Source organism: Canis lupus, chromosome 12, assembly GCF_048164855.1.
Source record: "Canis lupus baileyi chromosome 12, mCanLup2.hap1, whole genome shotgun sequence".
Lineage (NCBI taxonomy): Eukaryota > Metazoa > Chordata > Mammalia > Carnivora > Canidae > Canis > Canis lupus.
The window spans coordinates 57,845,627-57,866,377 of NC_132849.1; the positions used below are offsets into that span (position 1 = coordinate 57,845,627).

Consider the following 20,751-nt stretch of genomic DNA (forward strand, 5'->3'; position numbering starts at 1 on the left):
CCGGGGAGAAATCCACCAGCTACATCATGGTGCTGGATCAGTTCTGCCCAGAATGAATTCTTGTGTAGACCTCACGTGGTGGGGACACAAACGAATTACAGGCAGTCTCTTACTTTGCACTTCGCCTGCATTTTTGGTCCTAGAAATGTAACTATGGAGAGATGGTTATAAATCAAATCATGATCTTCCAAGAAAATGTTCCTGTTTATCCCTAGGACATGGTCACTTTCAAGAAGCCAAATCGACCTTGATGAAGCAAAGGGAAATTTATTCTAAGGAGTCCGGGAAATCACATGAGATCTGAGGGAGGCAGCTCTGCCCCACAGGGCTGGCAGTGGCCCCCTGCTAGCCCGAGACAACCCTGTCTCCCTCCTGAGTTCCCTTTGCCCTGCCTTCCCCCCACAGGGTTGTTGCTCTGTGCACAGAGACTCCTGCAGTTTCCTCAGCAGCCTGTGCACAGTTGATCCTGGCTGATCAGACTCCAGGCCTTCTAGCTCCGTTGCACCAGCACTCGTGTCAACACTCTGGGCAGAGGGAATCTGGCCCGGCAGGTTTGGGTCAGGTATCAATCGCTTGAGCCCGAGGGTAGATTTCTTCCAAGGCTGTATGGAAGGCACAGGTGCTCTGGAGAGGGTGGAGATAGAGGAAATAGCTGTCTCTCTGGTACAAATTGGCATGAGATAACTCAGAAATCCTCAGCATCATCAGAAAAGAGAAAACAAAACGGCGAACATCTCTATGATCTTTTAAGTGATCGAATTCAGCTGGAAATTCAAGACATGAGCCTAAATTTATAGTGTCCAGGTGTTGAGAATGGGCCGTGCTACACAAAGCGCTCAATGAATATTTGTACACTGAATGGATCCACTGAACTATAAGAGGGTCACACAGTAGAGGACTTCTGATTTAAAAAGGAAAAATACCCCCTTACTTCCATGCCTAAAATGGACATAAAATTTCCAGTATCCTTCTTTTAAGGGGCATCCACTAAAACCCTACCCTGCGTACCACACTGGAACCTGGCAATGAGACAGACCCCAAGCCCCCTCTCTGGGCTCAGTCTGGTGGGGAAAACACAAGTTAAACAGGCAACCATGCTAACATATGTGCACATGTCCCAAACATGACGAAGGAAATCTAAACTCACAATTCTTTACTCTCTTGATAAATTTCACTGTGGCAAAAATGGTTCCAGAGTACTGTAGGCAGCGCTCACATGCTATTTTGAAGATGAAGATGGCATTGCTCCCATTAGAAAGCATTTGAAATATGTTTTAAATCAACAAAGTAATTAGCCTGTTAATTAAAAGTTTGATAATATAGGGGCGCCTGGGTGGCTCAGTCGGTGAAGCGTCTGACTCTTGATTCTGGCTCAGGGCGTGAATTCCGGGCGGTGAGATTAAGCCTCGAGTGGGGTTCTCCCTGGGCATGGAGCCTGCTTGGGAGTCTCTGTCTCTCCTCCTCCCCTCCTTGCACACACTTCCTCTTTCTTAAAAAAAAAAAAAAAAGATAATATAGAATAGCATAAAAAAAGAATAAAAATTCCATCTATTCATATGTATTTATATACAGTGATTGTTTTGGTGAATGGTAGATGGCGAAAAAGTTCTGGAAATGGAGAATAGTGATGGTCACACAACCTTGTGAATGTACTTAATGCCGCTGGATTGCGCACTTAACAATGGTTACAATAGTAGGCTTTAGGAGCTACATTTTGTGCCACAATGAAAAATGAAAAATAATTCATACCAGATACACAGTTTTATGGAGCTGTTCTCACTTTATCACATAGCACATTTCTCCAAGTCATTAAAAACATTCATAAAGACTGAGAACTGTTTTATCTATAGCCACAGCATAATTTTATCACCCTTCCACTAATGTTGGATATATATTTTTTAAGATTTTATTTATTTAATCATGAGAGACACAGAAGGAGAGGCAGAGACACAGGCAGAGGGAGAAGCAGGCTCCCTGCGGGGAGCCCGATGTGGGACTCGATCCCAGGACCCCGGGATCATGACCTGGGCCGAACGCAGATGCTCAACCACTGAGCCACCCAGGTGCCCCTCATGTTGGATAATTGAAGTGTTTCCAATTTTTAAAATTATAAATGACATTTTTCATGAATACCTTTGTGACTAAAATGTCACCTGCTTTTTAGAGTATATCTGTGGCTAGATAAAGCCCTACAAGTGGGTTTGCTAGATGAAAGGTGCAACATGTTTAAGGCTTCTCATTCTTACTATGGGATTGTGCTTAGTAAGTGTGATACTGATTTTACTCCTGGCTGTACGAGAGAGCCACGGTCACACCCGCAGCCCAAACAGGTTCATTAGTGAGCGTCCCAGGCAGAGGGAATCTGCCCATGGCTCTCCCCTCCTCCTGCTCTCATCTTGCTTTCAATCTCCAAGCACTGCTTTTGGCTTAAAGCAGTAACAGTGCCCAGGCCGCTGGCTCAGACCCGTCTGAAAGGTCATTGGCAGTCGAATTCCCAGAATCCCAGAAATGGCAGGTGCATTCTGGAGAGAGACAGTGAAGGAGGAGGTGAGTGCCCATGAGGTCATGAGAAGACTAGGGAGACAAGGCGAGGATCACCTAGAGGGAGGGGACAATGAGACTTCTCAGCCAAACCAGGACACGAGAGAAGGGAACACAATCACTCATTATGTGGGAACAACAGCATAAACCAGAGCTGACTGTCCCAGGCAAACCAGGATTTACATCCACCTGACACGTCATCTGGGACCACATATCTACCCTAAAATCAGCACCAAGAGTCTGTATGGAATGTGACCTCAAACATCAGAAGCGAGGACCTTATCAGGGACTGTGGGTGTTTGGTTTCTAAAGGGAGGCAGCAAAGGGAAAACATGGCCTCATCGTCCAGGAAACATGCGATTCCGTGGGGTGACAGGCCAGCAAATGCACCTGAATGCTAATACCCCGCCTTGTCAAAGCAGCAAAGACCAGACAAGACCGGATACGGCCAAGGGACCCGGGAGAAGGGCAGAGGTAAACAGACCTGCAGGAATGTAGTTCCTGGGGTTGCACTGATTTGAGATGAGGCAAATTGCAATCAGGAAAGATCTAAGAGTAAGGCATTCTGGGACGGGAACTGGCTGGGGTAGACATGGAAGCAGATATGAGAGTTCTCAACTGCTGGTGGTTGAGCCCCTCTCAAATGTCAGGGCCAGAGCCAGGCAGGCACCTTATGATCTATGGAATAATTCAGTAACCAACAACCTCACAGATTCCTACGTCCAACCACCCTACCAAATAACAGCTAGATGCCCCCACTCACAGACGCAGGAAAGACTTTCCCCAAGAGCCCAGGGGCAGCTGTAATGTGAACTAAAGTGTCTGCTCACCGGGAGCTGTGGTTTCAGACGGGATGGACAACCGAGCACCTGCCCGCTCCCCCTCCTCCCCGGTACAGGCAGTAGGGACCTGCAATGTCTGTAGGCAATTTGAAAATAATAATAAAATGGACCAAAAGCTGCCTTGTTTGTCGTTGTCCCTGGGCCCATCAATTCTATCCGAAGTCACAGATGAAATACTCCTCCTTGAAAAAACTCCTTTGTTCTAAACAATCACCACGGTTACAATTGAGTTTTAAGAATACGTTCACATTTTCATTGCTTGCCCGATCGTAAACGTCCTATTCTGCACCTAGGTTCATTTGGAAAATTCTCTGTTCTATAGTTGGCCCCTGATGCACACAGACGTGACTGCATTGTGTTTGTTCAGTTTCTCGTGGTTTGCAATCCTCCTGGAGGCTAACCAGCCGGTCCCCGATCGCCCAGGACTTTGCTGCTTTTGACAGTGAACATCCCTGCCTTTGAGCTCAGCTCCGGAACAATTCATGTCTCCAGCTCCCCTGACAGATTTGAAATAACAATGTCACAACGTTGTGAATGCAAAGGAACAGAGCTTGAATTATTTCAATTCTATCATTCTACTTGTATTTTCCTTGTGGAAAGTGTAAGCGGTGGAGGTGCCAACTGCACGATGTGATACTTGTGTCCTGTGGGTACAGATTTTAGTTCATACGTGAAACATTTAATTTCATTTGAATAATACCTGTAGAATTGAAGTTTCTTCTTTTAAAACGATTTTTTTAAAACGATTTTTTTGTTGTTTTAAACCTAGAGAACAAATAAAGAAAGTAATAATTGCTGCTGGTTTTTACAGACATTATTAGCAGAAAACAACTTTGTTGTATCAAGGAGGAGGGTGTTAAAAAGTTTTCCATTTCAGGTGTCAAACTCAGTAGATAGGTGTTGTGCATAAATCATCTCATTTAATCTCCGTGGCAACCCCAAGACACGACTTCTATTATTTTCCCCATTTAGAGATGAAAAGACTGAGATTCAAGGTAATGAACTGACTTGCCAGAGAGGGCTGGGATTCTCATGCGTGCACTGTCACCAGGGCGCACTCTGTGCCTCCTGTGCTAGACCTCCAGCTGGGTCCTTCCAGAGAGAGCTGCTCACCAGGGTATGCAGGCCCACCCAGCTCCAAATATTTTTTTAAAAAGATTTATTTATTTTAGATGGAGGGCAGGGCGGAGAGTGGATCAGTTGAGGGAAGGGCAGAGGGAGAGAGAGAATCTCAAGTAGATTCCTTGCTGAGCCCAGAGCCTGACACGGGGCTCGATCCCATGACCCCTGAGATCATTACCTGAGCCAAAACCAAGAGTCAGACACTTAACCAATGGAACCACCCAGGCACCCCACTCAGAATTTTTTTGTAAGAATATTATAGCTGTCTGTTTCAGTTTTATATGGCTATGGGGGCTTTACCCCCAAACTTTGCTGGGGGTAACACAACCATCTATTACATGTGCAGATTTGGTGGGTCATGGACGGTAGGGCCAGGTTTGTCTTTGCTCTACGATGTCTGGGTCCTCAGTGGGGAAGAGGTGGCGGCCGAGTGACTCCCTGGCTTGGGGCTGGATTGTATGTGTTGGCATCGGCTATCCGCTCACTGGGAGCTCAGCTTGGCTGTGAGCAGAGCACCTATACGTGGGCCCTTCACCTGGCCTGGGGTTCCCCCAGCGTGGTGGCCTCCAGACAGCTTCCCACCTTTCAAGGTGACCCAGGGCTCCAAAGGCTAGCATCCCAGCTCGCGAGGTGGAAGCTTCCAGCTGCCCTGCCTTTGCCACATTCTGTAGGTTTAAACAAGCCGCAAGGCAGCCCAGATTCCACTTCACTCTTGAAGAGGGGGCTGACACATTGGAGCCGCTGCCTTTGTAAAAAAATACAATCTGTGTCGCTTCTCTTTTTTCTTGTCCAGCTGGTTCTGACTCTTCCCAGCTCAGCTCCCAGCTGGGCTCTTCCTGGGACTTCTGGCTTCCTCCAGACCCAGGTCCTTCAGGTGGCTCCAACCCAGACAGCATTTTCGGGTGTGCCCTGCAAGAGGCAGCAGATAAGAGACGCATTTCTAGTGCTAGTGGGTGAATAGAAATCAGTTTAAGTCAACCAGGGAGATCCCACCCTCCCTCCCTCCTAGAGATTGAGAAGGTAAGAGGATATGATGACCATTCCACCCAACAAGACAGGAAGGGAAGTATACTGGGGAGAGTTGTTTCTTGGCAGAAGAGAGATGGAGGAAGCGATGCCCTTTCCCTCTTTCCACGAGCCTTTGCTTTATCTGTGTCTGATGCCTGGAACCAGGGCAGCTGTCGAGAACCATGAAGGGAGCTGGGTCCTCACTCTGAGCATGGAAGTGAGAAACCAAACAGGACTTGGGTCTTTGGTGTTGTTCCTAAATTTCTCAATGAATGAAGCTGGAGCCTCCCTTCCTTGAGACTTCTTGGTATGTGACAGGATTACTTTCCCGTCGCTGAAGCCAATAGGAAGCGTGATACTGGGCTTACTGGAACTCTTCTTAGGAAGCATCCTTCAAGTAGGCAGGAAGATTTTATTTATCCTTCCAAAGGAAGATACCCTTTGGAAAAGGAACTATGCCTGTCATTAGCCTGCTTGGTCTCACACCCGTCCCCCGATCCCATCAGGGCCAGGCTCTGTTTCTTGGGTGGATGGAGATGGGGGGCTGAGCTCCAAAAATCGCTTGCCAGCTCTCTTGCCAACTAGGAGGCCCTAGTAAGAGAATGGAGGAAGGGAGAAGCTGGGTCCTTCTCTTCCTGTCTCTCTGCTTTGAGCAGCGTCCCTGGCATTGGCTGCTTTCTCTCGGTGGTTCCAGGCCCCTCTGGTCACTGTGTCTCTGAACAGCCCCCAGGTGGCCACAGCTCTGCTGGGGGCCCTTCCTCCCTTTTATGTCGAGCCCTATGGGTGGGAGGAGCTTTGTGCAGCTGTTAGATATTCTGTTATTTCTGTAACTAGTTCCCATGTTGAATGCACCCTGCTGAACTGCGGGCTGGGGCCCTGCTACAGGGCATGGCCCGTCACAGGGGAGTGTTTAATACCTGCCTATGGTGGCTAGCCCCTCTGCCCGCCCTTCGCCCTTCGAGATCCCTGGGTCCTGTTGTCAGCAAGGATCTGATTGGGCTGATGGGAAATGCAGATGGAGGTCAGTGCTGATCTGTCTACACAACAAAGGAGAGGGCCCCTGGGGGTCAGAGGCTGCCCCCAGAGTGAGTCCCTTCATGTAGCCCTCAGTTCTCTCTCTACCCGAGTGAAGCCAGCTACATGGATGGTTACCTCTCTACGAGCCCTTATCATGGGTGCCCTCGGCCCCTCCCCAGCTCAGCCCAGCCCTGGGTGAGCCTTTCCAAGCCCATGTTTCTGTTTCTATTACCCAGAGCCTTCCTATGCCTTTGTCCTTGGGCCCCCCTGGTAGTACCCTGTGTGGTCACTGTCCTGGTGGCCAGACATACATAGCGCAAGCCTGGGAGCTGGCCTCCCTCTCTGACTGCATGCTCCTTGAGGACAGAGACCTCCTTGACCCATCTCCTCTTTGGCAGCTAGAGGGGGCCTGGCCTAGAATAAGGTTTCACAGATTGTTTGAAAGGAGAGAACATGAAACCCCTTGAGATGCTCCTATAGGTTCTCCTGATAAGCCCAGACACCCATTGCTTTATGCCTACGGACCCAATGGCTCAGCCCAGCACGATACTGTTGGCCCTTCAGTCCTGAGTCTGACTTGGCCGGAATGTGGAGCTCACACCAACGCCAGGCAGAGTACATGCTTTTAAGGCCCCTCCACATGCTATTTCCTGGCATGAGAGGAAGAACTCTGTGGGCTCTGGGGCTTCCCAGAGGTGGGGCCCCTCTATGGTGGAACTCCAGCAAGAAGTAGGCCAGTGGCAAAACCCAGCACAGGTTCTACAACATGTGCGGTCAGAGGCAGTCACCTGAAGCCTAGGAAAAAATCAAAAAAGGCAGTGGGTAAGGCCAGGCCCTTAGCAAGTGTGCCAAGGTGACCAAGAACCCAGCCCAGAGCTGCAGCTCGTGGATCCTCCCTCACCCAGCACATCAACTGCATGTAGGAGACACTCCAGAAAAACACATATTGAGGGGATCCCTGGGTGGCTGGGGATCCCTGGGTGGCTCAGTGGTTTAGCATCTGCCTTCCGTCCAGGGCATGATCCTGGAGTTCCAGGATCGAGTCCCGCATCAGGCTTCCTGCATGGAGCCTGCTTCTCCCTCTGTCTGTGTCTGTGTCTCTCATGAATAAATAAAATCTTTAAAAACAACAACAACACATAATGAATGAATGAATGAATGCCCGAAGGAAGAATATTCAGAATCTTCTCTTCCTCCAATTTTTGACGGCACATAGGGAGAAATTCTAATGAGCTAATCTGTCGTGTAACCACAAGTCACAGATTTCTCAGGGCAGCCCTCATTCCAACCTAACAATGTTGAGTGACTTCCGCATGCCAGGTACTAGAACCTGGACGTATGGAGATAAGTAAATTGTGGTCCTGACTTCAAAGGGAGTAGGAAGGGGGAGGGGACAAGACCCAAGGTGCCCATACTGTGTGATGCATGCTGTGATGACAGGCGGGCAGAGTCCACAGAACCAAGCAGTTGAGGACAGCTGGAGCACAGCCCAGCGCAGGAGAGGAGACTGGGAAAGTGAGCAAACCTCCGAAGGTCCTGCGTGCCAGGCTGAGGCATTCAGACTTTCCCTTCTGGGCCAAAGGCCACCAGTGAAGAGTTTTAAATAAACGAGTGAAATGGTCAGATCTGAAAACTTGTGTCCTGCTGTCAGCCCACATGGGTGGGAGGGGGCCTATGGGAATGCGGGCTCAGCACACGCATCCCGGGACTCTGTCTTCAGGCTGCTCAGAAGGCAGACTGTGAGGGGCAAAGCATTGCTGACCTCAATTTGCCAGTCAGATGAACTCCTGCTTCTAACATCTGGACAGGAGCCACCTTTTCTCCGCAATGTACCGTGTGGCCACCGACTTGCCATAGGGGGCGCTGTTGGGCTCTGGGGGCGGGGAGGGCTAGCCCACTTCCGGCCAGATGGCCTTTGTGCCAGCAACTTCCCAGGGAGCCACACCAGGGCGGGGGCAAGGTGGGGCAGTGATACAACACTTTATAAAACAAACGTCCTGGGACTTCCACATGGGTGTCTTTAGCTTCCAATAGAGGCATTTGGAGGTGCTCCCTTTCTCTGATGATGCCTGTGTTGCTCAGAGCAAGGAGGGCCTCCCGGAAGCTGTCTGTGCCCGGGGCACATCATTTGGATATTGGCAAAGATGGCACACGTTCCACCTTGGAGGGCGGATTGGATTTTTGAAACACCTCAAGCAATTCAAGGGCAAGGCTAGCCTGCTGGTGAGTGATGGAGCTTCAGAGCACTATTTCTGGTCCAACATCCACATGTGACTAGAGTGTCCCATGGCTGCTTCCCAGGTGGCCTGAGTTATGGCGCCCTGTAAGGACAGGCCTTACCGTCTCCCAAGTCCTCATGGAACTGGATGCTGTGAGCCTCACTCCATAGTCAACTCTGTGTTTCTGGGAAGAAACTCGGCGCAGTAGCAGATGACCCTGCACATGCGGACAGAACACAGACTCATTTTCCAGGAAGCCCTCAATGCCTAACGTTCCAACAATCACTACATGGATATGTAAATGTTTGCTGAGTGTTCTCCTTGATGTTATTTAATTATTTCCCATAAAGATGCCTCCTTAAATTTGTCTTTATATATACCTTTATAAACCCTTTCGTGTGAGCAGCTCCTTCTTCAGACGTGTTCTCATTTTTGGTTCAAAAAACATATACAACAGATTTATCCATAAGCCTCATTGTAAAGGGGGAGTTAGAGATTCTCAGAAGATCAGAGAGCAAGAGCTTGCATGTTTCTGGATTCTGATCTAGCCAGAGAGCGCTTTACACAAAGAGCTGAGACCCAGTGAGGGGAAGGGAAGCCCAGGGCTCCAGAATGAGCTTGGTGGTGAGGGTAGCTAAAAAAAAACGGGAGTTGGTCCCGGAACTTAGGTGGGATGACTAAGGGTACAGCTCTTACTGGCACATCCAATGTGGCTTTTGACGTATTTGTTTGCTGCCATTACCTTTTCTGCACCAAACACAAAAATCTCACCTCCGCGTTAGGTGGAGCCACCACGTAGTTTACAAGGATCTGTTGCTTCTCTCCAAGGAAAGAAATAGTACCAGAGACAACAGAGTCTACCGAAAACATGCAGAAAGACATTAGTGCCATGCATATGAATAAGGCCAGGTTTAGTCATCACCGATTTATCTTCTCAAATCCAGGTTAGGAGCTGGGTTTAATGACTCAGGCCCTGCTAACTCCCAGACCCAAGGCCAAGGGCCTCTGTCCAAGAGCTTCCCTGTAGCCAGCTGGGCCAGTACTCAAGGAAGCAGCACTGCCTCCTTCTCTTGCTTCTGTTTCTCTAACTGGGTCAGATGGATCATCGGGGCAAGACGTGGCCTCCCCAGAGGAAAGTACGGCATGTGGGCAGGAGTTTGCATGTTCAGTGTGGGCTAGCAGGAGAGGCAGCATATATGGGTGACCTGGGTGTGAGCAGCACGTAGGTACAACAGAGGGACAGACTATCTGGCTTCCTCCATCAAGACATTGCTTCTAATTTCAGTTAATACCTCTAAATTAAAATATAATCACACAACTGAGCTGAAACGGGATCCTAGATCTGGCCCTAAACTTTCCCTTAATGGTTGGAGAAAGAGAAGCCCAGAGAGTCAGGGAGGCGGCCAGGTCACACTCACATGGCAGTAAGCTGCTGGCAAGATGGGGGCTGACTGTCCTCCCCCCCCCCCCCCCATGCCAGGCTGCTACCAGGATCCCATGTGTGGAGACATCCCATCCCCACTGCCTGGAGGAGGCTGCAGAGCCGGGACAGTGTTCGTCTCGCAGTGACTGGCTGATTGATATGCCAAGGAGAACTGGGGGTGTGGGCACTGATCCCTGTTTGGCCGTAGTGCTGGACAGGGGAGACTTCTGGAATGTGGGAAAAACTCTGTCATTGGGACAAAATGTTTCTTCACAGAGAGGGGGGGACAAATCCTTGTGTTCACCATGATTCTAGAGCTTGTCCCATTTAGTGTCTGGGCTGTAACATTCTCTGATGGGTTCTCTTTTTCTTAATTTTTATTCATTTATGATAGTCACAGAGAGAGAGAGGCAGAGACACAGGCAGAGGGAGAAGCAGGCTCCATGCACCAGGAGCCCGACGTGGGATTCGATCCCGGGTCTCCAGGATCACGCCCTGGGCCAAAGGCAGGCGCTAAACCACTGCGCCACCCAGGGATCCCTGTGATGGGTTCTTAATCTCATCCTCCATAGGGTGGAGATAACTCCCTTTCTCTTGTCCCTAGTCCAGTGGTGCCTGGCACCCACCCAGTAGCTGCTCAAGGACTACGTAAAAATAAAGTTGAACAAGGTATGCCCTAGGCCTGGGGGGGACACTGCAAGGGAAACTTTTCAAACCTCACAGGCTTTTTGCCTCTGCAAAGATCCTTGGGTCATCTAGTCAAACCTCTTCCGAGGCCCAGAAAAGGGAGGTCATTGACCCAAGATCACACAGCAAGTGGGCACCAGGGACAGGGGAGAGCGCCGAGCTCCTCCGCAGCCCCTCTGCACCAACCGCCCCACCTGGGCCAGCTTTACCCGTCCTTTACATCCTCACAGGTGGCCCTCAGGTAGGTCACACCCCACACTCTAGGGTGGGACGTTGAGTGTTGCATTTCGCCTTCAAGGGGAAGAATGGTAAAATGAAAGACAGGGAAGCCCCCCACATTCCTTCTCCCCTCCCTGGGGCCAGCGGCGGGTGCCCGCTCCCCAAAGAGGTGCCCCCCTGCACCAGAGGGTTCACGCTGTAAGGGACAGCAGATTTCCCAGGGTTTGGGGTTTTTTATGTATTCATTGTGCCCTCAAAGCGAGGCAATGGCAGCCGCCCTCGGAGACGGCTTCACTGGCGACCCGTGGGTAGGGGCAGCGGAGGGGTTCGCTGGCTTGCAGCCCCTCCACGTCCTTCCCCGAGGCCCTGAGACAAGTCTCCGGCTTAACGCCGCGCGCGGCCTCGCGTGGCCGCCTGCCACGGGTCGGGGTCGGGGCACACCGGGGTCGGGGCACAGCTGACCGGGCCTGGCGCCCACCACCTGCCAGGTGACCCTCAGCACGCGCGCACCTGCCCCTCCGTGGGTCTGCGCCCGGGCGGGGGGGGCGGGGCCGGATGGGGCAGGTCCCGTCCCGGGGACGGCGGGGCCGGAGTCCACCTGGCGGGGTCCACGTGGACCTCGGGGCCCCGCGGTCCCCTGCCCCTGCCCCCGGGCACGAGGCATTTACAGCCGGGCGGGGGCACAGTGCTGCCCGGCGCGGGCGCGGACGCCGGGCATCGGTCCGCCGCGGGCTCCGCGGTCGTGCGGCGGCCGCTCCCGCCCCGAGGCCGAGGTCCTCCGCGCGCGCGGCCGGCGGATGGCGCCGAGGGCCGGGGACCTGCGGCGTCGTGCGCGTGCGCGTGCGCGGCCCGCCGCGGGGCCGGGAAGGGCGCGAGGCCGCCGGGGAGCCCTGCGGCGTCGTGCGCGTGCGCAAGGCCGCGGCGGGGGCCGGGCCGAGGGGCGCCGGGAGGCGCTGACGTCGGGTCGCCCGCGCCCCCCCGCCCCTCCGTCCGGCCGCGGGTTGGCCGCCGCCGCCGCGCTCCGCCCCCTTCCTCGGAGGACGCCCGGACGGAACCGATCGCGGCTGGTTTGAGCTGGTGCGTCTCCATGACGACACGCGCGGCGCTATAAGTAGCGGAGCGCCGGCCCGGCGGCTTTGTCAGTCCCTCAGCGTCCGCCGCCGCCGCCCCTCAGCCAGAGCTCCGGCGCCACCTCGGGCCGGCGGTCCTCCGCGGGAGGGAGCGAGGCGGCGGGCGGCCGGCGGACGGGGGACGGGGGCGGCGGGGCGGCCGGCGGTCCTGCGCGCTCGGCGGCGGCATCTCCATGGGACTGGCCCGCGGCGCCCGCGCGCTCTGAGGTGAGGGGGCGCGTCCGGGCGGGGGAGGCAGGGACGGGGCCGGCCACGTGTCCCCGCGCGCCGCGCCGCGCCGCGCCGCGCCGCAGGCCGGGAGGACCCCGGGGCCGCGGGGGACACGTGGTCCCGGCGCCGGCCGCGGCTGCCGACCCTGCGGGGCCTGCTGTCCCCCCGGAAGCGGGGAGCCGAGCCCCGGCCCCGCGAGCGCCCGGCGGCCGGAGGGGACCGCGGCTCCCGCTTCCGAACCACGTCAGGGGTACTCGGAGCCGGAAGCTGCCGGGCAGGCCCGCGGTTTCCTCAACCGCTATTCTTCTTCTTTAAGACTCGCGCGGCAGCAGGTGCAGGAGAGGTGGGAGCGGGCCCGTGCGGGTCTCGGGCTCCCGTCGCTCGGCCCACTTGGGCTGCGGTGAGGCGGACCTTCGCTCCTCTCAGTTCTCGTGCAGAGGACGTGACCCGACCTAGAAGTTCGCCCGAGCGGAGCTAGATGACGGCCGTCCAGGAGCCGTGGCAATGCCTTCTCCACTAGCCGCGGCCCGGAACGGTCCGGGAAGGGATCTTTGCAGGACTCAGAGGTTTAAGAAAGGCCTAGACTATTGAGAGCCCAGTTCGGGAGAACAGACCTACACGTAGGAGGCAGCCCTTAAGGGTTTGAAAAAAAAAAAAAAAAAAACTGAATGTATTGTGGTCGTTTGAGACCCCCCCAGTAATTGGTGTAAGTGTGGGAAGCAGAACCTCTCAGAAATGTTTGGGGAGGACAGAATGTGTTGACTTTATTTAAAGCTAAAAGTGGGCATCATTTCGCTGCCTCGTGACTTTTTTTTAAGCTGGTCCCTGTCTCTGGCAAAATACTTCGCAATTGGCAGGAAGGGATTTGGTAGCAGAGGAGCGCTGTCTTGGGTTAACCCGCCCTGACTTTTAAGTCAACTTCGCTGTACAGGGCACTACAAAGTGGAATGGCTCTGTGTTGCAAGTTATTCAAATGAAGCTTTAAGAGGTACTTAAGAGCAATTTATTTCAAAGTGGTGACAACTGCCCAAGTTTAAGCTTGAACACTGCCCTGAAAGCTATTTGACAAGACCCTAACTAACGATCCCGGTCTGTCACTGCACAAGCCTGTGATAAGTGTTCATTATATAGACAGGATGGGTTTGCTGTCCCTTTAGTCTCTCGACTTCCCCTAGAGGTGCTTCAGGCAACGCAGGAGGTTAACTGCGCCAGAAAGTCACACTAGATCAAGTCTTAAAACAAGTTCTACTAGGGGCGCCCTGCTGGCTCAGGCGGGAGAGCAGGCGGCTCTTGATCAGGAGGCTCTAAGTTCGAGCCCCGCGATGGGTGTAGAGATTTAAAAGAAAGTTTTAAAGTCTTAAAAGTCACACAACATCAAAAGACCAATTCTACCACGCATGGGTTTGGATTTATGGCAGGCTCGTCCCCCTGGGCCTCTCATAGTGTCCCATGCCAGAGCAAACCATGGCCCCGAACCATTGCCTGGCCTCTGCCGTAGGCTGCAGGCACTGAAGTGGGTCGCACAGTGGAAAGAAAGTCCTGCCTAACAGAAATTAAAAAGGTTATAAAATCAATAATTTTAAGATAACTCATTTACCAACGTCACGTGTAACAAAGACCGAGGACAGTGGCTCAGAATGTTACAAGCTTTATTTTTGCTTATTCATAATTCCTGTTTGCTTTTTTATTTTTGTTATTCATAAAGTTAGCCAAAAATCATTTCCATGTGATTATTGTCCTAGCTAAGCAAGGATCAGGGTGCCGGTAAGGACAGATGAGATTTGCAGAATCACTGACTTGACGCCCAGCCACGCTGGTTTAAGAACGCTGATTTCTGATCAGATCCCACAACTGTATACATTTTGTTGATGTGGTGATTACTCTCTGGAAAAATACATGCGTGGCATGAAAATAAAATAGCATAAAAATTAGCTCGTGAAATTCTTAAGGAACTGAGGAGCGCTCAGTAAGGTTAGCCTTAAGACATTTCCATGACATTTCCATCAGTCATTAAAGATTGTTCCGTTTAAGACTTAGTGACAACAGGAGATAGCAAGGTGTTTATAAGGCATCTTTCAGAATTACTGAAATGATACTTTAAGGTTCTAAAGAGCTAAAGCTTCTCTGAAATCAAACTGACCATTAAAAAAATTTCCTGTTTTAAAGAACTAAGTGAAGATTCTGAAATGTGCTTTCTTTTTCTTTTCTTTTCTTTTTTTTTAAAGATTTTATTTGTTTATGAAAGAGGCAGAGGGAGAAGCAGGCTGCCTTTGGGGAGCCTGTTGTGGGACTTGATCCCAGGCACCTGGGATTACGACCTGAGCCAAAGACAGAAAGGCAGATGCTCAACCACTGAGCCACCGAGGTGCCCCTGAAACATGCTTCCTATAGGTTTTTTAGCATGAATATTTAAAATGCTTATTTTGCTGTGTTTAAGTACTACAATGGGATTTTAGCCTGTCACCTTGAGAAAGTTTAGCGTTGAACCTGTGGTGTCTTTAGATAGTGCAGAGCTTTATGGAATCCTGTGACCTATCCCTGGAATAATGGGATTCCCAAATCCAGTGAGTGAGCTATCTACAGAGTGTGTGTAAGTGGCCTTGCTTCCTGTGTATGTGCAGTCAGTGCCTGATCTTTCAATTTGATATGTTCCTAAGGTGGACAGCAAATTCTCTGCCGATCAGGACATTTTCACGGCGGCCCCAGGGACACACGTGTTTTCAGTGGGACTTGGAATTCCAGAGAATTGGCTTTTGTGAGAAACTGGCAATAATTTCTTTAAATTCCATCTCCTAGTTTTCTGTGTAAGTATTCGTGGTAGTTTGCAGGTTTTTGTTACGAAGTACTGGGTATGGCTATGGCTTCTAAATATCTCCATCCTATTTGCAGTTTGTTAAGTTTTGGGGGAGCATCGAGAAACCATGAACAACTTTAATAATGCAGAGTTCGACTGCCATTTCCTCGATGAAGGCTTTACTGCCAAGGATATTCTGGACCAAAAAATTAATGAAGTTTCATCCTCTGTAAGTATCTTAAGTCCATGCTGGCCATGCAGCTTTGAAAATGCTGGGCAGATGACTGAGAAACTTCATTGGGGTCCTCAGGAAATGTAATGGAACTCACACGGTTAGGGAATTCAGAATTTATTCGCTGTGGATCATTCCATATGATAGTGACATTGTGTCCGTGCCCAGGCTAAAAACTTGAGGATCCGTTGAGACTGGTGGGAATGAGAGTTGAGGCTGCCTGTGGGATGTGAGATTAGGCAGCCAACAAGTTCCCTGTACCCACTTTTGCTGTAGGATGATAAGGATGCCTTCTATGTTGCTGACCTGGGAGACATTCTAAAGAAACATCTGAGATGGTTAAAAGCTCTTCCTCGGGTCACCCCCTTTTATGCAGTCAAATGCAATGATAGCAGAACCATAGTGAAGACCCTTGCTGCCATCGGAACAGGATTTGACTGTGCCAGCAAGGTAAGCAAAAACAGCAGGACTCCAAAATGATCTGAAATGGCCCTGGTGCTCCCAACAGGGCAGATCAAAATTGTGTTTCTTCGGCAATAGATAGTAATGAAAGTTGAGGGTGGGGGGGGGACTGTGAACTCCAGTGTTACTCGGTTTCCTTCATTGATGAACTATGTATATATAATATACTCTCATCTTTTTCAGACTGAAATACAATTGGTACAGAGTCTCGGGGTGCCTCCAGAGAGGATTATCTATGCAAATCCTTGTAAACAAGTGTCTCAGATTAAGTACGCTTCAAATAATGGAGTCCAGATGATGACTTTTGATAGTGAAGTTGAATTGATGAAAGTTGCCAGGGCACATCCAAAGGCAAAGTGAGTTACTCCTCCATTTAAGGGCAGGGTCACATATGGGACCTGCATATTGTCAAATTCAGATTTTCAGTTTTGAGATTCCTATGCTTTAAGTAAAATGTAAAAATGTCCTGGGTCAGGGGCAGAGTAGAAAATCTTAAATCCTCTTGATAAATAAAACTGTGTGGGATTCCAACCATGGGGTATCAGAGCCACGGATTTTTATCTTAACCATGGCTCTAAGTGGTCTTCTGTCATGGGAAGTTTAATACCATTTTTCTGATTCTAGGTTGGTTTTGCGGATTGCCACTGATGATTCCAAAGCAGTCTGTCGCCTCAGTGTTAAATTTGGTGCCACACTCAAAACCAGTAGGCTTCTTTTGGAACGGGCAAGAGAGCTAAATATTGACGTCATTGGTGTCAGGTGAGATCTTGGTGGTGGCGTAGAGGCTAAGATACTAGACAATGCATGTTTTACAAGTTTTCTCCTGCTGTAAGTAGTAATTTTCAAAAATAGCATATTCTCCTTTCTTTGCCCCAGCTTCCACGTGGGAAGTGGCTGTACCGATCCTGAGACCTTTGTGCAAGCCATCTCTGATGCCCGTTGTGTCTTTGACATGGGAGTGAGTATATAAACTCAAGCATGCTGGGGAGGAGGCCCAGGGCTGACAGTAACTAGGCTCGGCTCTAGAATTAACCTTTTGCAAAAGTCATCCCTTATGCCAGAGGATTAAACCCATTTGTTGCATACATTTTCATGACTTGTTATCAGTCTGCCTGTACCCGATTGACTTCATTTTCTTGACTCTAGGCTGAGGTCGGTTTCAACATGTATCTGCTTGATATCGGTGGTGGCTTTCCTGGATCTGAGGATGTAAAGCTTAAATTTGAAGAGGTAATTTATAACAAAAAACTGTAACAGCTATTTTAGCACGTTCCATTTTGGAGTATTTCAGAACTTAAGTGTTTTAACTAATTTCAAAAGAAATCGTACAAACCTAGAAATAGTGTCTTGGTAGGATATTTTCAGTGAGTTCTGTGTTATTTAAAATTGTATTTTGGGATGTCTGGGTGGCTCAGTGCTTGAGCGTCTGCCTTTGACTCAGGGTGTGATCCTAGGGTCCTGCAATTGAGTCCCAAGTCGAGCTCCCCACGGGGAGCCTGCTTCTCCCTCTGCCTCTCTCTGTGTCTCTCATGAATAAATAGTCTTTTTTTTTTTTTTTTATGTATTTTAGTGTGCTTTGGCATTCCAAACTGAAATGAGTCTCTTGCCCCCACCCAATCGTGTAAAACAGTTGATTACTTTAGGAAATGTTGCTGTGCAAAGTGTGTGGACCATATGTCGTTACCCCAAGTGTGCTCTTCTAGATACTGTATTTTCCTTTAAACATTTTAATTACGAAGTTAAATACTTCATATCTCATGAAGTGGACCCTTATGTGGTGGTTGAATTTATGAAACAGATCACCTTCTTAGTGAGATTTTGTGAGATAGACAAGAATTAAGAGTTTTATCCTGTTGGTGTGAGTTTGATAGGTTAAAGTACTTGGTACCTTGATATCTCAGTAAGAGGTGATTTATTGTTGGGGAGAATCCTACCCATAACATCTTACAAAGGAGGGGAGGTATCCAGAGGGGAATCTAAGTGAAACCACAGGGTTTTTTTTTAGGGAGATGCTGGTTTGTTTTTCTTCTGTGGTTGCTTGATAATAAACCTCCCTGCTGGTGGCTGCTTTCAACGTTTTTTTATCCTGTCCTGTCACAGCACTGGTTTCTGCTCTTTGCTGTTAGTTCCCCCTGATAATGACTGTCCTTGTCTGTCTCACTCTTGTAGATCACCAGTGTTATCAACCCAGCCCTGGACAAGTACTTCCCGGCTGACTCGGGGGTAAGGGTCATAGCCGAGCCCGGCAGATACTACGTTGCGTCAGCCTTCACGCTCGCAGTTAACATCATTGCCAAAAAACTCGTCTTAAAGGAACAGACAGGTTCCGATGGTACGTATAAAGGATGAATCACTGCACACATAGTTGTAAGTTGGTACAGAAAGTGGTAATAGAGACTACTCTGCCTTTCTAGATGAAGATGAGTCGAGTGAACAAACCTTTATGTATTACGTGAACGATGGAGTGTATGGATCATTTAATTGCATCCTCTATGATCATGCCCACGTGAAGCCCCTTCTGCAGAAGGTACCTTCTGAACATAGCATATGCAGCAGTTAAGATGTGTGGTCATAATAACAAGGGTAACTAGTTATGTTTCTCTCTCTTCGAATGTAGAGACCTAAACCAGATGAGAAGTACTATTCCACTAGCATATGGGGACCCACGTGTGATGGTCTGGATCGCATTGTTGAGCGCTGCGACTTGCCGGAGATACACGTGGGCGATTGGATGCTCTTTGAAAACATGGGTGCTTACACTGTTGCTGCTGCTTCTACTTTCAATGGATTCCAGAGGCCAACTATCTACTATGTGATGTCGGGGCCAACGTGGTTAGTGATGGCAACACATGTTTATGGTTTAATAAGAACAGATTTCCTCAGGTTTCTGCTGGCTGTTGTCTGGTTTATTTATTTAGTTAGTTAGTTAGTTAGTTAGTTAGTTAGTTAGTTAGTTGTCTGGTTTAAAAGGAAATTGTCTCGTTTAGATTTAAACACTAGGGGATCCCTGGGTGGCTCAACGGTTTGGCACCTGCCTTTGGCCCAGGGTGTGGTCCTGGAGTCCCGGGATCGAGTCCCACATCGGGCTGCCTGCATGTAGCCTGCTTCTCCTTCCTCCTGTGTCTTTACCTCTTTCTCTCTCTGTGTCTCTCATGAATAAATAAATAAAATATTTAAAAAAAATAGATTTAAACACTAACCAGGTTTTTAAAAATAGTTTCCTTTCTGCCTTAAGAATATATGCTGTCAAAAAAAAAAAAAAAAAAAGAATATATGCTGTCAAATTCAGAAAATACAAATGGAAAGAAAATCCTTCTGGGAATACTGATCTGTATTTGGTTTCAGATTTTTGCAAAGGTATAATTATTTCAAAAAAAATTAGTGTATTTATATATAAGTAGAATAGTTTAATGAATGCACGTGACTTGTGGTTTCCCTGTGACGGAAATGATGGTCCTGAAGAAAGGCTTGCTTTAGAAACATTGAGTTGCTTCCTGATGACCTAGTAACCAAGGAAGTAAATAGGCTCATGAATAAGTGATTCTTGTGTGAAGCTGCCCAGTTACGGGGTGACTCAGGGTTTCTGAATATGCTACTTCTGTCCTTCAGGCAACTGATGCAGCAGATCCAGAACCACGACTTCCCGCCCGAAGTAGAGGAGCAAGACGTCAGCACTCTGCCAGTGTCCTGTGCTTGGGAGAGCGGGATGAAACGTCCCCCCGCTGCCTGTGCTTCAGCTAGCATTAACGTGTAGGTGCCACTCCTGTAGCTGTTAACTTCGAGTTTAGCTTGAATTGTGGGATTTGGGGGGACCGTTTAACTTAATTACTGCTAGTTTTGAGATGTCTGTAAGTAGGGTTGGCATGAATGCAACAGTATGGAAGACTAGGAGATGGGGTCACTTATCTGTGTTCCTATGGAAACTATTTGAATATTTGTTTTATATGGATTTTTATTCAATTTTCAAACATGCTACTAAGGAGTGCCCCTCAGCTGCTGAGCAAGCGTTTGTAGCTTGTATGTTGGCAGAATGGGCCAAAAGCTTAGTGTTGTGACCTGTTTTGAAAATAAAGTATCTTGAAATAATTAGGCATTGGGGAATTTTTAGTGTGTCCATTCCAAACGGCTCACCTTGAATGTGTTTTGTAAGTGGAGATTGTCCCACCGGCTGAGAAAATTATCCCAGAGGACTTAGGAGTTGGTGGTTTTCAATATTTTGAAAATCCATCAAAATGCCATCATCCTAGTCAACATTTTTATTTCAAGTACATGAGTCTTGTACAGCGTTTGCTTTGGATTCTCACAGAGCACAGTGAATTTAGCCCACATGTAGGTAGAAGGAAAAGCGAGGAGGAGACAGGCCATACCCCTGTGCTGCTGTCCCAGCTCAGCCCGCCCCGGGTGTACACAGAAGTGGCTGTGATGGAGTGCTCAGGGCCATTTGTTAACTGCCTTGTGTCAGGGCTGGGGCCCAGGGAAGGCCCATGGAGCCCCCTGAGCGCTGCCTGCAGGACAGATGTTCCTTCCCACTTGTCTTCTCTCCTGGACAAGTTGCATAGCTGCAAGTTAGGAATGTGGTACAACATTTGGCAGTCAACTTATTTTAATAAATTCAACAATAATTATCCTGTGTTGTAGCTCTCTACCTTCTTTGACTTTGACCACTGGCCTTTTACGTTCCCTTACTCAACTCCTAACCCCACTCCCCAAAATAGGACATCAGGCTCTCATACTGTGTGTAACCCCGAAGATGAGAATGTCAAATCCCTGCAGTAGCTGTATGTGGGGAAGGCTGGCCATGCAAGAGCCGGATGTGGTTCTAGGAAGCCACTGGTTACTCACCTG

At 49.4% G+C, this 20,751-nt stretch overlaps 1 protein-coding gene, 1 long non-coding RNA gene and 1 other non-coding gene across 3 annotated transcripts; 2 read left to right on the plus strand and 1 right to left on the minus strand.

Moving 5' to 3' along the window:
• Positions 1-639: 639 nt before the first annotated feature.
• On the minus strand, positions 640-11,448 carry LOC140601756 (uncharacterized). The gene is made up of 3 exons (XR_012004823.1): positions 9,521-11,448; positions 8,871-8,966; positions 640-5,414 (listed from the first exon to the last, which is right to left on the minus strand). It is a non-coding gene; the product is annotated as an uncharacterized lncRNA (long non-coding RNA).
• An 814-nt stretch (positions 11,449-12,262) lies between these two features.
• On the plus strand, positions 12,263-20,531 carry ODC1 (ornithine decarboxylase 1). Its single transcript, XM_072771098.1, has 12 exons — positions 12,263-12,415; positions 15,076-15,222; positions 15,308-15,441; positions 15,721-15,894; positions 16,090-16,262; positions 16,531-16,665; positions 16,783-16,864; positions 17,053-17,136; positions 18,076-18,238; positions 18,321-18,433; positions 18,524-18,738; positions 19,516-20,531. The coding sequence occupies exons 3-12, from the start codon at positions 15,340-15,342 to the stop codon at positions 19,658-19,660; spliced, it is 1,386 nt and encodes a 461-aa protein (XP_072627199.1). The 5' UTR covers positions 12,263-12,415; positions 15,076-15,222; positions 15,308-15,339; the 3' UTR covers positions 19,661-20,531.
• LOC140601992 (small nucleolar RNA SNORA42/SNORA80 family) lies at positions 13,814-13,946 on the plus strand. The gene has a single exon (XR_012005046.1). It is a non-coding gene; the product is annotated as a small nucleolar RNA SNORA42/SNORA80 family (small nucleolar RNA).
• Positions 20,532-20,751: the final 220 nt, after the last annotated feature.

Excerpts from the sequence above, each read along its gene's own strand:
- ODC1 (XM_072771098.1), top strand. The coding sequence starts at position 15,340 with ATGAACAACTTTAATAATGCAGAGTTCGACTGCCATTTCCTCGATGAA. Across the intron at positions 16,666-16,782 it reads ATTGACGTCATTGGTGTCAG|CTTCCACGTGGGAAGTGGCT; the intron begins GTGAGATCTTGG and ends TCTTTGCCCCAG. Across the intron at positions 18,239-18,320 it reads GGAACAGACAGGTTCCGATG|ATGAAGATGAGTCGAGTGAA; the intron begins GTACGTATAAAG and ends CTGCCTTTCTAG.